This window comes from Impatiens glandulifera, chromosome 6 (assembly GCF_907164915.1).
Source record: "Impatiens glandulifera chromosome 6, dImpGla2.1, whole genome shotgun sequence".
In the NCBI taxonomy this organism is placed as follows: Eukaryota; Viridiplantae; Streptophyta; class Magnoliopsida; order Ericales; family Balsaminaceae; genus Impatiens; species Impatiens glandulifera.
The window spans coordinates 13,434,786-13,449,638 of NC_061867.1; the positions used below are offsets into that span (position 1 = coordinate 13,434,786).

The window sequence follows — 14,853 nt, forward strand, 5'->3', positions numbered from 1 at the left end:
TTTAAAAACGGTCTCTACTTATAAATTTAGCTTTTGAAAATCGATTGTATAACATTTTATTTTAACCAATTATTCTTCCGGTCCTAGACATGCGTAGACTTATGCGTTTAAGGAATTGTAACAATAATTATTTAAATGTTGGTACTTGCTGATGATGATGGCTAGGAGGAAAATACTTGAAAACATCAGTTTAAAAGGCATTAAAGTTTAAAAATAAATTTCAAACAAGCCTTTATAAAAATATTTTTTTGTATAAATATCCCAAAAATATTTTGAAATTATTTTTGATTTTCAGGTATTTTAGAAAATTGTTTGGATTTCCAAAATTATAAAAATAATTTTGAAATTTTTAAAAGATGAACCAAATAGGCCTTAGGACCAGTGTCATAGGTCCTGGGTTCATTTTAGTAGTCGAGACTAAAAAGCCCTCAGTCCTAGTCGAGAACCCATCGATCAGGCTTTATGATCCTAGGTTGGGGTGTTAAGGCCTCTCGGTCCTTAGATAGAATTCTCGGCCAGGTGCCAGAATTCTCAGTCGGACCTCTCAGGTCCTAAGTGGAAGTCATCGGTCCTGGGTTCGAGAGTTCTTGGTCAGGTGAGAGACTCCTTGGTCCTATGTCTGACTTCTCGGTCGGGCCTATTGGTTCCTAGGTGTAAAGTCATCTGTACAAAGTTTGGGAGTTCTCATCCAAGTGTGAGATTCCTCAATTGTAGGCCTTACTTCTCGGTCGGATGTATAAAATCCTCGGTCAGACCTCTTAGTCCTCGATGAAAAAAATTGATCGGACCTCTCTGTCCTCAAGAACATCAAAATTGCAGGTTTTGCAATTTTGATGGAGACTTGTATTCTTTTATCCAAGGGACTATGTAGCTTCACAAAGCTCCCATGAACATTTGGAACATCATCCCAAAGTATATCAATCGACATGAGTGATGATCAATTCATTCAAAATAGTTTATGACCAAAACTCGGATTTTTGGTTTTGAAGTATAAGTAGTTTGTCAATAGATTCCTCATACTTTATATACTTGATTGGTATCAAATATGAACACTACGTGTTTATTTGGACCAATTCAAGAACTCAAAATTTTCAATTATTTTGATTTTTTTTTATTTTGATTAAATATGATCGGGATAGATCAAACATGATCCAAATATTTGTCAACATCATTAGAAACAATGTTGGGAAGCTTTTTAAGCTGTTGTTCTTGGGGATTAGTACAAGAATAGAAAATCCATTTTTCAATTTCTTAAAATTCAAATTTGGATTTTTTTTGTTCAAGATCGATTGATCGATCTTGGCTTTCACAGAAAGCTCATAAATTATCATAGGATCGATTTTTAATAAAAAAAAGTTCAACAGCTAGGAAGCTTACAAGCTTATGAAAACTAAAATAAAAAATTTCAAATTCAAACTGGAAGTATGAATTAAAGAGTGATTGTAAGCATTCCAATGAATGAAGAACACTCATTAGTCCTTAAGGAAGCTTTTTAGATGTTTGGATCCAAGTTTTAAGGCCTTACACGAAAATTTCAAAATATCAAAAGCTTGGAGCTTCAATGGCGAATTTTCTAAAACTTTTGATTGGAAGCTAAAGATGGATTCTCTTGGCTTCGAAATTGTAAATGAAGGCTATTTATAGACTCCCGAAGTCGGTTGAGGAATTAAGTTAGCTTGAATCTGTTAAAAGCCATTAATGCCATTTTGACTGTTCTTGGTTCAACTTGCCGGAATAAGGCCTAATTATGCCTAGGATTACAATAGAAATGATCACTGTGGTTGGGTGATCATTTCACCTTTTAAATCAGCCGAAATAGTTGACTATAGGTTGAGTTCAAATATGGGACTTCTTCTTATCCTCCGTAGATCACGAGGAAGAAGACAACTAGGGACGAAACGACATCATTTCGGGTGAGAACGCGGACGTAGAGTGGTCCGTTAGCGTTTCGTCGTGTTCCATGAGCTCCATTACAATTCAGCTAACAAAGCGTTAGTTGATCGTGTGCGGCGTGACGCGCATTCCCTTTGTTACAGCGGGCGATATAGGTGCTTTTGAGGCGTTAGATGAAAATTCAGCGCCTATCAGATGGCTGTATTTTAGGTTGTAACGATCTTTTTGGATTTCGGCTACACCCGATTGCAGATTTATTTTTATTTTAAAACCTTAAAGGTTTGTTTGAAATTGATTCTTCTTTTACCCTTTTGACATTAATTTAATCTTTTAAAATACACAAAATATTAAAATAAACATGACAAATATTTTGCCAATATATTTTTGGGTTAAATAAATAATTTTTGGGGATGAAATGGGTATCACATTTCATCCTAAATTATTTATTTTAATCCCTTGATTTTTCTAAAATTATTTTGAGATAAAATGAGTACAACATTTATTATACATAATTTTATTTATTTTATTTGGCTACTGTCCTTAATTAATTAGATTTTAATTATCACAATAATTAATCTAATTATTTGTTTAATTAGGTTTTTGGCATTAGGTTTAAATATTTTGATTTTATTTATTAGAAAATAAATTAAAATAATTATTTTAATTGTATAAATTGAGTATGTAGATTTTTAGTGCTTATAGATTTTTTTTCAATGTTACTTAACATCCCTTGAATAATAAATTTTACTGCTACTCAAAATACTTGGTAGATATTTTTTTAATACAATATTATTGGTTCGTTCGTTCGTATTACTCTACTTCAACACTCATCGATTATGAACCCAAATGAGTTCGTATTTGAAGTAACTCTCAACAAATTACTTTGATCGTTGAATTTTTCATTCTGAATTTTAAATTCGTAAATTGTTTATATAATTTGATATTTAAATAATAAATTATTTGTATTAATTTGTAGATATTATTTTGTATTATTTATTAATTAATTTCTTATATATGACTTTCAATTATCAAAATGAAAATTAATTTCTTGAAAATAATTGTGTGTAATAAAATTTTAAAATTGAATTTAGTTAATTATTTCAAATAAATTAAAAGTTGTATATCAACTAAGAACTTAAATGGAAAAAGAAAAGAAATTATTTTTTTTATAAAAAAATAATTCTCATTAAATCAAATAAAGATCGAGTTACACATAGAACATTAATTTACAAATAAAAAAATAGCATCTAAAAATTATATTCCGTAAACGTTACATAATATAAATTTATAAAGATTAAGATTCTAATGGAACTAATCCACCAATCACGCATTTTTTGGCTAACTTTAAGGACGGATTCATTTAAATTAATAAAAATGAGTGATGAAGGAGAGCAATCAGAGCAAACCAATTAAACGGTGTCAAAAGAATCTTTATCCAAAATTTTAAGTGGAAGTAAAATTTATCTTTTCCCGAGGGTCGATAATAAACGCCGAATTTTTTTTTTCTAGATGATAACTGACCATATATAAATATGGTTAAAATAACAAGAAACCCATAAAAAAACACTAGAAGATACATGTAAAAAAATATTTAGATGAAAGATAAATTTCAAACACAATTGAAGGGTATGAGCAACAGACAACCCACTAAAGATGAAGACACAACCCACTAAAGATGAAGAGTATTATTCAGATTATAAACATCCGAGATAATAAATTCGATTTGGCTAAATAGATTGTCGTACCGAATAAAACACTGTCTCAACTCAAATATGAGTGATAAAAAAAGAAACAAGGTACCTCCTATACTAAAAAAAAAATAAAATCTCACCAAAAATAATAAGATTACTTTTCAAGACAAACAAATTATAAAGAGAGAAAATGGTTGAAACTCCCAAATAAAATGAGTCAAGAGTAAGGTGATTTTATAAATTAAATTATTATATATATATATAAATATTAAAACAAATATTTGATCTAATTTATTACTAAATTAATACACACTTGTCCAATGTCACACCCATCTAACCTAACCTGAACTATGGTTCAATGTGAGGTTGCTCTTGATTTAAAGACTTTATGTTACTACAAATAAAAATAGTATGGTTTTGTAAAAAAAAAAAAGGAAAATAAAAGAAGACAAAATTCAATAAACTATGAAAATCAGTCCATTTTCTAGACATCTTTTAACTGTTTAATTGTTCTATTATTTTTCCAAATATAATGTTTAAATATTCAACTTAACTATAAGGATGCTAATATAGTTACTAACTATCATAATTTTCAACTTCAATTAATTTGTTTTAAATCAGAATCTAACCTATAGTGTAAAATAACATGCTCTTAATTCAAGACTCATTTATAAGCTATTTAGTAAAAAATGATATTTTTTTCATACACTCAAAGAGCTCAAAGGTCTCTAGATTATTATAATGTCCTACTCAAATTGTATTATATTAATATTTATTTTATAATTTATCATCATTTCATCAATCATATTATTTAAATAATTAACTAAAATATATATTTTTACATTTTTATTTAAATAACTAACTTTTATTTTCATACCTTTAACTAATCAAAATTACTTAAATAGTTTATTTAAATCAGCCTAATCTAATGAGGAATAAGTAACCCCAATTTCCATCAATCTTCCATTATTAAAACTTGTTTGATGTTAAATTATTTAAGGTTTTTATTGAATTAATTATTGAAAAACATTTAGTGGATAAAAAATAAGTTGGTTGAGTTTTAATTATTTAAATTATTATAATTTTTTATATATATTTAAATTTTATAAGAATTAAATAAATATATTTTAATTAATAAATTAAATAATTAAATAATTTATAATAAATATTATATATATATTTAAATAAAATACAATACAAATATACAATACAAGGAGAGCTAATTGAAATAACAAAAAAAAAATACCAAATTTGTAACATCTAGATATAAAATCATCTCTTCTAGTCTACGACAACAAGATGTGCACATCCATAACCTGCATGAGGTCTTAGGTTCGAGCTCGTTAGGCGGTAATTATGCGTCTGGTTATATAGTTAAGTATGTTTGTGGTTGCGGACTATGTGATTAACCTGCGAGAATTAGTCGCACTCCAAAAAAAAAGCGAAACTCAGCGTTTAAAAAAAATTCTATTAGTTTTACCACTTTGAAACAAACCTTTTGAGTTATATTGGACAAAATTTATTAAAAAATTCAAAATATTTAGTAAATTTTTTTATCAATTTTTTTTCTTTCTAAAATTGATATTTTTAGTTTCATCTAAACAAATTTAGGACGACAATTATTAAAAAGTAAATAATATAATTTTTTAGTTATAATATTTAATTTTATTAAAAAGATTAATTTATAAAATCTATTTAAGTATATACATATAAATATGATCTAATTGACTCTTAATAAGTAATATAAAAAATTATTACACTCTTTGTGACAACAAATTTAGTACCAAAAACATTTAACAGGACGTACACAATATGTCAAACTAGGAGTTGAATTTAATCCTCTTTTAAAATTTAAATTTTTGATAAGCTAAATTACAATGTAATCCAATACGTACAAAAGAATTGACAGAAAAAATATATAACAAAAAATAAATCTTAATATATATATATATATATATATATATATAATTAGCACATAGTTAATAACTATAAATAGCTAAAATTTTAAATGTGATAATTTTTAATAGTAAAATATATAAATATTTGTTTATAATTAGTATGTCTAAGTTAGTTAGTTTTAAAAATATAATGAACTTTTTTCTATAATAATATAATGTTTAGGTATAATGTTTTTTAATACTAATTAATACAGACATTTTTATATAAATTTATTTTTATAAATAACCCACTACGTACTTAGTTATCTATTATTATTTTATTAATAATACAATTTATATTATTAGTAAAAAATATAAAAATTATATATATATTCGACTCAAATAATTAACCATTCTTTTCTTTAGTGAATTATTATTTTTAAATAATTCATATATTATAAAAAATGATAATAATTTAAACGCAGCAAAAACTAAACATTACATACAAAAAAAAATATGGATATAAAAAAGTTAAAAAATTATAAGAAAATAATCACAATAAATCAACTCATTAAAAAAAATTAAATCATTTTTTTAATTAAATATTGGAGAACTAATATAACAATCACACATTCTCAAAACTAATATTATAAAACATTATAATGATAGTCTTAGGTATAATATTCATATTAGAATTATGTTAAAGATATATTTTATATATATTTTTGATTTATTTTAAATATAGTTATATAATTAATTTAGTAAATAAAAAATTATAATTTATTATTTAATAATTAAATAAAATGAAAAAAATAAACAAAATAATAAATAACTGAAAAAAACATTATAAATTTAAAAGCTAAAAATAAAACAAAAATATTATAGTAATTTATATAGGCAAATAAAACCAAACAAATTAAACGTTGTGTTGTCAGTTCCTTATTTCATACAATTTATTTAAATAAATTCTAATAAACTTTATATATTTTTTTTAGTTTTATCATTATTATTATTATTATTATTAATTTTAATATAAGAGGTTAACATGTACTCATCATAATAATAACTTTTATTTGAATTTAAAACATTATAAATTAGTAAAGTTGGTTTATTTTAGATTTATCAATTATATTATTTATTTTATTAATAAAAAATATAAATACCTTCTATTTTTTTATTATATATTAATATTTATTAAATATTTTTATAAAAAAAAATACACTTTTATACCAAATTATTTGATTAAATATTGGGCCTTATCTTGTATACGAAAGTCATTAATGAATGTCTAATAATTCATGTCAGGTCCCAACCAATCACTCGTTGTTAGGGTGACCAATCTATTCAGCTAAACTAGATGACAAATTCAGAAGATTGTCAAATATCCTAATTTTATCTTATTAAGGATAAATTTTACTTTTTTTTTTTTTGTTAAGTGTGAAAAGAATAAATTAAAAAAAAATGTTTGCAAATCTTAAAAAATAAATCTATGCTTAACAATTAACAATAATTAGTAATGTAATCCAAAAGAGTACCAAGCTATTATCCTCAACGTGAACATGTTTGATTCGACTATAATGAAATAAAATATGTTTTGAAAAAACAATAATCATTCCTCAATAAATTACAAATTTAGACATTTCTTTGGATTGAAATTATTTATTTAAATCAGTTTGTTTAGTATAAGATTATGAAAAATTGAATTATTGGTAAAGATATTTAAAAAAAAAATAATATTTAATAAAAATAAATTATTTAAATTAAATAAATAATATTTTAATATTTAAGTTGATAAATTAATTAATTTGATTGATAAAGAGATATGTGATAGAATGATAAATTATTTGTAATTAATTTAACTTATAAGTTGGATAATGAACCTTAAATTTAGATAAGTTAAAAAAAATATAATTAAAATATTTTTGTTAAGCACAATTTTATCTATATCTTTATTTTCTAGACTTTATGCTTATAATATTTGATTTTCTTTCTAACCACTTTTTAATATTAATTTATTTATTCTCATTTTTTTTATTTTAGATTTAAATCTTCTGTTTTAAATTTTTATGGATACGTTTGAATAAGCTCTCACAAATGTGATGCTTAAATAAAATTGTGTTTAAAAAATATGTTGAATTATAATTTTTTCATTAATTTATTACACAAATTTATTGTAAAAATTATTATTCTCTAAAATAAATTATTTTAAAGTGTTGGAATTCATGATAAATAAGTTAATATCAAGGCTTAATAAATTAAAGACCAGATTATTAAAGTTTAATTATGTGTTGAAAAATTAATGTTAAAAAAATCAAGATAAAAGAGTTAATCTTGATAATTGATTTGGATTAAAGAATGAAATGTAGCTATTATGTAATTGATCCAAATAGTAATACATCTTGACATTAATGGAGTTGGGAAGAAAACACAACAGTTGGAAGAAAAATAAAGAATAATATGAAAAGTTAATTTTAATTCTTCGTTGCCTAACCAAAATAAAAAAATTAAAAATGATAATACACTATTGAAAATTTCCAAAATAGACAATTGTGTTAACAATTGTATATCTTTTATTTAATTTATCCTAAAACTCCAATTTTCTAAACTTTAACTATTTAATGTAAGTTAAAGAAAACTTCAGAATATAAACTCAAATTTGAAGTTAGTTGAAAGATTCGTTTTTCAAGTGAGATTGTTCCAGAGAAAATTCAAATTTTTCAGTTTTGAGTATTTGTAAATATTTCTATATCTTATTGTAATTTCAACATTTAATCATAGTCTCCTTCTTGGCAAGTGAATGTAGGAATTTTGTTGACCATTATGAAAATCTTAGGTTGTTTGTTATTTCCATTATTGGTTCACTTTTTTTTTTATTATTAAAGTATTATCTTTTTAAAGAGATTGTTTGTGCAAAAGTTACTTAATTGTCCAAGTGTAGCAATCTATTGTACATCTCCCTCAACAAGTGGTATTAAAGCCTTATTTGCTTTCAACCTTATGAAAGATATGATAAAGAAGTTGCTACACCTACACCGATTTGGAAACTAGTAAAATTGTTTTGATTTCTTAGTTGGTTTAACATTACTGGTAATTATTGTTTGAGTTATACATGTGCAAGAATGGTAGAAAATAAGAGATGAGTTGTTTGAGTCGACTAGACAAAGGTAGTTATTGTTAGACCTACTTTTGAATTTCAAATGTTGGAGGGGCACTCCAAAGTTGTGGCTATCTCGTAAATTAATAAAGAGAAAAAAAGAACGATGAAAGTTGATTTGATCTAATTAAAACTGTTACGTTGAGTTCTTCAAACGTCGACTTGAAACCGAGAGCGCCTTGGGCTTTGACCTAATAAGGACGTCTTTTAGTATTTATTCAATTCTTGAGGAATATAGGTTGCTTTATGTAAACAATTTGAAACAAAATTTATCATGTTAATTGATAAGTGTATTACACCCTTAGTCGAGAAAGGAATTGATGGTTGATAAATTAATATTGAAAACTCATATATTGTTGCATCCAAACACAACATAAGAACGTTCGTAGATAGGGAGGACACATGTATTCGTTATTTGGATTGATAACAAATATGTGGAATCATGATCTTCTTAGTCGGACCGATAATAATTTTGAGAGATTTATTAAACTTGGCGAGAATACTCAATTAGTGTGGGAGAACTATTGGGTTAAAATTAAGGTGCTTCATTTTGATTCACATAGTCATTACCCTAAATCCATTTGTATTGATAATGTGACGCATGTGTATAAGATGATGATGTGGCGCGGACGTCCTATTACCGTGTCTTCTTCACTATGATCTTCTTCATCGGGAAAACAAAGTGGAGTCTTTGTCAAATAACGATAAACACAATATTTTTTTAAAAAAAATTACATTAATTATAAAATTTTATGTTTAATTAAAATTGTAAGCCCAGAAAATTCTTGTCCCAAAAAAAGCTCGAGATTTAAGAAATCTTAACATCGGTTTGTGTGTTAGGCATTTTTTAGATAAAACGTGGTTTTAAAAAAATTTTAAAAATATGTCCTCATATTTTGAAATTAATTATAACAATAATTAATTTTTGATCAAATTTCGAACAATCTCTTAGATTTGGAATAATCAAATAAAAGTTTGATTAAAGAAATCTTTACTTTAAATTGATTAAAAATAATTAATTTAAAAGATTATTCATTTGATAAAGAGTCGCCAATTTATTTTAATTTAAAATCAATAAAATTGTATATATAAACATATTTTTGACTAGAGTCTCTTTTTGGTTTGTAGTTTTGTGATACTCAAGAAAGGGTTTTCGCGCTACATCCCCCGTACCCGTTAAAAACGATCTCTACTTTATACAATCTTGACTTTTGAAAATTGCTTGTATAATATTATTTTAACCAATTATTTTCCAGATCCTAGGCATGCACATGTTTTTTTTGTATTTTAAAAGAAATTGTAATAATAATATTTAAGTGTTGGCACATGTAACTGATGTCGACTAGAGAGAACATATCTTAATATATCAGTTAAAAGACATTATGGTTTAAAAATAAATCACAAACAAGCCATTATCAAAATATTTTTTAATAAAAATATTCTAAAAATATTTTGAAATTATTTTCTATATTTTATGGATTTGTAGAAAATGGTTTAGGATCCTAAAATTACAATTATAATTTTAGAATTTAAAAGATGGAACCAAACAGGCCCTTAGGACCGGTGCTCTCAGTCCTAGGTGCAATTTTTATTGGTCAGGGCTAAAACCCTCGGTCTTGGGTTGGAACCCCCTCGGTCGAGGTTAGGGAATTCTCGACCGGAGTGTTGAAATCCCTCAGCCAGGGTGTTGAAGTCCTCGTTCAGGGTATTGAAGTCTTCAGTTAGGGTTCGGGGATCCTTGGTTGAGGTGTTAAATTCCTCGGTCGGGGTACGGAGGAATACTCAGTCATGGATTTACCTTGGTCTTAGGTGATGATGATTCCTGATCGGGGGTTACCCCGGGGCTAATTTTTCCCGGTCCTATATGCGAAGGAGTCTTAGTTGGGGTTAGTCCGAATTAGGTTTTTCGATCCTTTAGAACATCAAAACTACAGGTTGTGATGTTTTCGTTTGAGGCCCAAATCCTTTGATCCAAGGGCATGAGAAGCTTCAAATAGTTCTTAGGATCATGTTTAACGTATCCCCGATGTATCATTTGATCGGGAAGAAGTTCTATTCAAATCAACCAATTTCGGTAGAAAAATGGGTTTCTCATTTTTGGTCTTTAATGAAGTTTAATGAGCTTATTAATAACTTTATTGTGTTGCATATGGTTGTATAGAACCAAAACATGAACACTGCTTGTTTGTTTTGACCAATTCAAGAATTGAAATTTTTATTTTTTATAAAAGATCAATTCTAATCGGGTGGATTGAAACTAGTCCAAAGAGGTTCCCAACATCATTAGAAACATGTTTGGGGAAACTTTGAGTTACTGTTCTTGAGAAATAACTCAAGAATAGAAAACTCAATTTTGAATTTTTTCAAATTCAAATTTTGGGGTTTTTTTATTTAGGTTGATTAATTGTGTTTTCCTAAAACATAAATCTTATAAATGATCTTAGAATCATTTTTCAATCAAGAAATTCAATACTATGCAGTATATGTAACTGTCAAAATTGAAATATAAAAATTTTACTTTCAAACCGGTAAATTGAATTAGAGGGTGATTGAAACTTACTTTGTGTTAGAGAACACTCCTAGGCTTTTAGAGAAGTTTCGTGAATACTCAAACCAGAGCCTTAAGGCCTTACACGAAAATTTCAAGTTTTTCAAAAAAATATCTTGGAATTTTAATGGCGGATTTTTCTTTGAGTTTGATTGAAATGGGAGACTTGATATCTTGCCTTTGGTTTTCTCGTGGGAGACTATTTATATCGTCCCAAAGTCGGTTTCTGAAACAAGTGGATTGAATTAAGTCAAAAACCATCAATAGTGTTTTGTTTGTTCTTCATCCTACTTGCCCGATCAAGCCATGACGAGGCCTATGATCGTAGGAGAAATTATCAACATGGTAGTGTGATCATTTCAACTTCGAAAAATAAAAAAACAATATACTGATTTTTTATTATTTAATTACTTATTTTAATTAAATTTAAAAATTTATATTAATATAAACGTATAAAATTAATATATTTATACAATATTTTAAAATGGATTATTTTTTAACTTAAGTAATTTATTAATATTTAAAATTAACTAATATGTATATATATATATATATTTAAATATATATTATTAATTATTAAATATTATTACAAATATAAAAATAAATAAGCATAGTGAGTATAATCTTAATCAATCTTATCCATATTTAGAAATTAAAATAAGGTAAGAAACTTATTAATTAGTTGTCACATATGTGACACTTACCAATCTTATCCATATTCAGAAATTAAAATAAGCTAAGAAACTTATTAATTAGTTGTCACATATGTGACACTTACCATATCCTTATTTAAAATTATGTTTAATTATAATTTTTTTTCTTAATTTATTATGTAAATTTACTATAATAAATTATTAATCTTCATAATAATTTTTTTAAAATGTGTTGAAATGGGTGATAAATATGTTAATACAAAGTCCGAATCATATTAAAGACAACAAAAATTAAAGATTAATTATTTATTAAAAAATTAATGTTGGAAAAAAACCAAATAATAAAAGAATTAATCTATATGAGTGATTTGATTTATCTATCAGCTATGTCTTCGAAATTAAATTACATTAATGAACTTAAGAAAACACAAAAATTGAAAAAAAAAAAAAAAAAGAATATAACCAGTTAATTTGATTATTTATTTGTTGCCTAACAAGTGAAAATACAATATAAATTTGCAATTATAAATTTGCAATTGTGTTAACAATTCCATATCTCCTAAAACTCTATTTTTTCTGGATTTTAGTTATTTAATGTAAGTTAAAAATTACCCCATAATATGGAGTTGAAATTGAAGTGAGTTGAGAAATATTCATTTTTAAGTGAAATTATGAAAAAAAAAAACGTTTTAATTCTCGAGAGTTTTGAGTGTTTCTTGTAAATTCTTGTGTATTTTTTTGTAACTAATTATAATTTGATCATAGTAAATAGCCTAGGCATTTTGTTGAACCAAAACTTTTTTATATTATTTTATTGTTATTATTCTAAATTTGGTTTGTACATTGTTCTTTAATTATAAAAAATGTAGCAAGATATTACCTCTCCCCTTCAACAAAAAATAATAATAATAATATTTTTTATAAATCAATTAAATTTATTGACCCTACCATAATAAATGTGTAAACATCATTTATAGATAGGTCGGGTCTTATTCAATCTAACATTTCCATAAATTACAGATTTATTAAAAGTTTATTACAATTAAATTAATTTGAAATATCATTTTTTATAAATGATTTTATTTTAAATTATTTATTACATATTTAATTTGTTTAATTTTATTTCTTAAACAAATAAAATATTATAACATTGTAAGCTATACTTCACTATTTTCATTAATAAAATAAAATGGATGATGTTTTCAACCAAATTTAAAAGCAATATGTCAACAAACACCACAAATAACATCTTTGTGTGAAAATAAAGTCAACATTGTTTCAAACTTAGAAAAATAAAAAATAAATCAATAAAAAGGTTAATTTCTTTTTTATATATAAATAATTATTTTGATGAGATTTGAAAGAAAAAGATATATTTCTTGATACTTTCTTGCTAGTAATTACTTACAATCTTCCTAATGGCTCTAGAGAGCACCAGCGGCGAAATAGTACACGCGATTTGGGACATGCTGCGCATTCACAAAGACGGATCGGTAGACAGATTAGTGGGTTGCGAAGTCGTTCCGGCATCGATCGATCAACAGACCGGCGTTCATTCAAAGGACGTCGTTATCTCCCCTGAAACCTCCATTTCCGTCCGCCTTTATCTACCCAAATCAGCCCTTAATCCATCGACCCACAAACGGAAATTACCACTCCTAGTCTATTTCCACGGTGGCGGTTTTTGCATCGCAACCGCCTCCTTTCCTCCCTACCATAACTTCCTCAACTCTCTTGTGGCCGCCGCCAATATCGTCGCAATCTCGGTTGACTACAGAAGAGCGCCGGAGCACCCATTGCCGGCTGCATTTGAAGATTCTTGGGAAGCTGTCAAATGGGCTACTAGCGCCGGAGATGAATGGGTGAAGAACTTTGCAGATCTAGAACGTGTCTATTTCGCCGGAGACAGCGCCGGCGGAAACATAGCGTACCGTATGAGTATTCGAGTTGGGTTGGAATTGGAAGGGTTATCATCATCGGGAGCAAAGCTGGTGGGTATAATTCTTGTCCACCCTTTTTTCGGAGGAGAGGAATCGATTGGATCGGAATTAGCGGAGAACGCTGCCGTGAAATCTGATTACGACAACTTGTGGCGAATCGTTTGGCCTTCGGTGAAATCGTTGGATGACCCAATAATAAACCCGAGTATGGATCCGAACATTGCACGAATGGGTTGCGAGAGGGTGCTGGTGTTTGTGGCGGAGAAAGACGGGCTGAGGGATAGAGGGTGGTGTTTCTATGATGCCGTGAAAAGGAGCGGCTGGAAAGGGATGGCAGAGATCGTGGAAACGGCCGGAGAAGATCATGTTTTCCATTTGTTTAATCCAACCGGTGATAATGCCTTGGCCTTCATCAAAATGTTAGTTTCCTTCTTCAATGAAGAAATAGGAAATTAAATGATCTATTTTAACTTACTATTATAGACCATTTAAAATAAAGGCAACATCAATCAAATACATTTTAACTGCGTTTTAGCAGTTAGAAATGATGTATTATTTCTCATTTCAAAAATAATATATAGACAATAATTTGAATAATTTATTCTGTAATCTTAATGTTTAGAGATTATGATTAAGGCATCTTCATTGTATTTGATGGAAATGCACCACAACAGTAAACAACAAATGCGGAATTTATCCTACGTTTGACAACACTTTCCCAAACCGTTTAAACCTGTGAGGAAGCTAACAAATAGGTATGCAAAATGCAATCAACACAGCCCTAAAACAGTGAGTTACACACCAAACAAGCACACACAAACAACACAGAATTTTAGCGTGGAAAACCCCTCAATGGGTAAAAACCACGGGTCCACGGGACACCTAGTGCCGCTTAAAATCCACTATCACCAATAAGAGAGCAATACAAAAGTCTTCTCTAGACAATACTAGAGGCATACAAATTCATAATACCCTTGGAAACATGCACATCAAGGATATAGAAACAATCAAAGAACAAGAAAAGAAGAATATCACCAAAAACAACTGCTACTGTTCCGGCAACGAAACCCCGACCTCCAGACCTCAGAATCCGATCT

At 27.1% G+C, this 14,853-nt stretch overlaps 1 protein-coding gene across 1 annotated transcript; it reads left to right on the forward strand.

Moving 5' to 3' along the window:
• Positions 1 to 13,197: 13,197 nt before the first annotated feature.
• On the forward strand, positions 13,198 to 14,241 carry LOC124942458 (probable carboxylesterase 2). Its single transcript, XM_047482969.1, has one exon. The coding sequence runs from the start codon at positions 13,235 to 13,237 to the stop codon at positions 14,210 to 14,212; it is 978 nt and encodes a 325-aa protein (XP_047338925.1). The 5' UTR covers positions 13,198 to 13,234; the 3' UTR covers positions 14,213 to 14,241.
• The last annotated feature ends 612 nt before the right edge of the window (positions 14,242 to 14,853 follow it).

What these genes read in the sequence shown, in the direction of transcription:
- LOC124942458 (XM_047482969.1), top strand. Translation starts at nt 13,235, where the DNA reads ATGGCTCTAGAGAGCACCAGCGGCGAAATAGTACACGCGATTTGGGAC.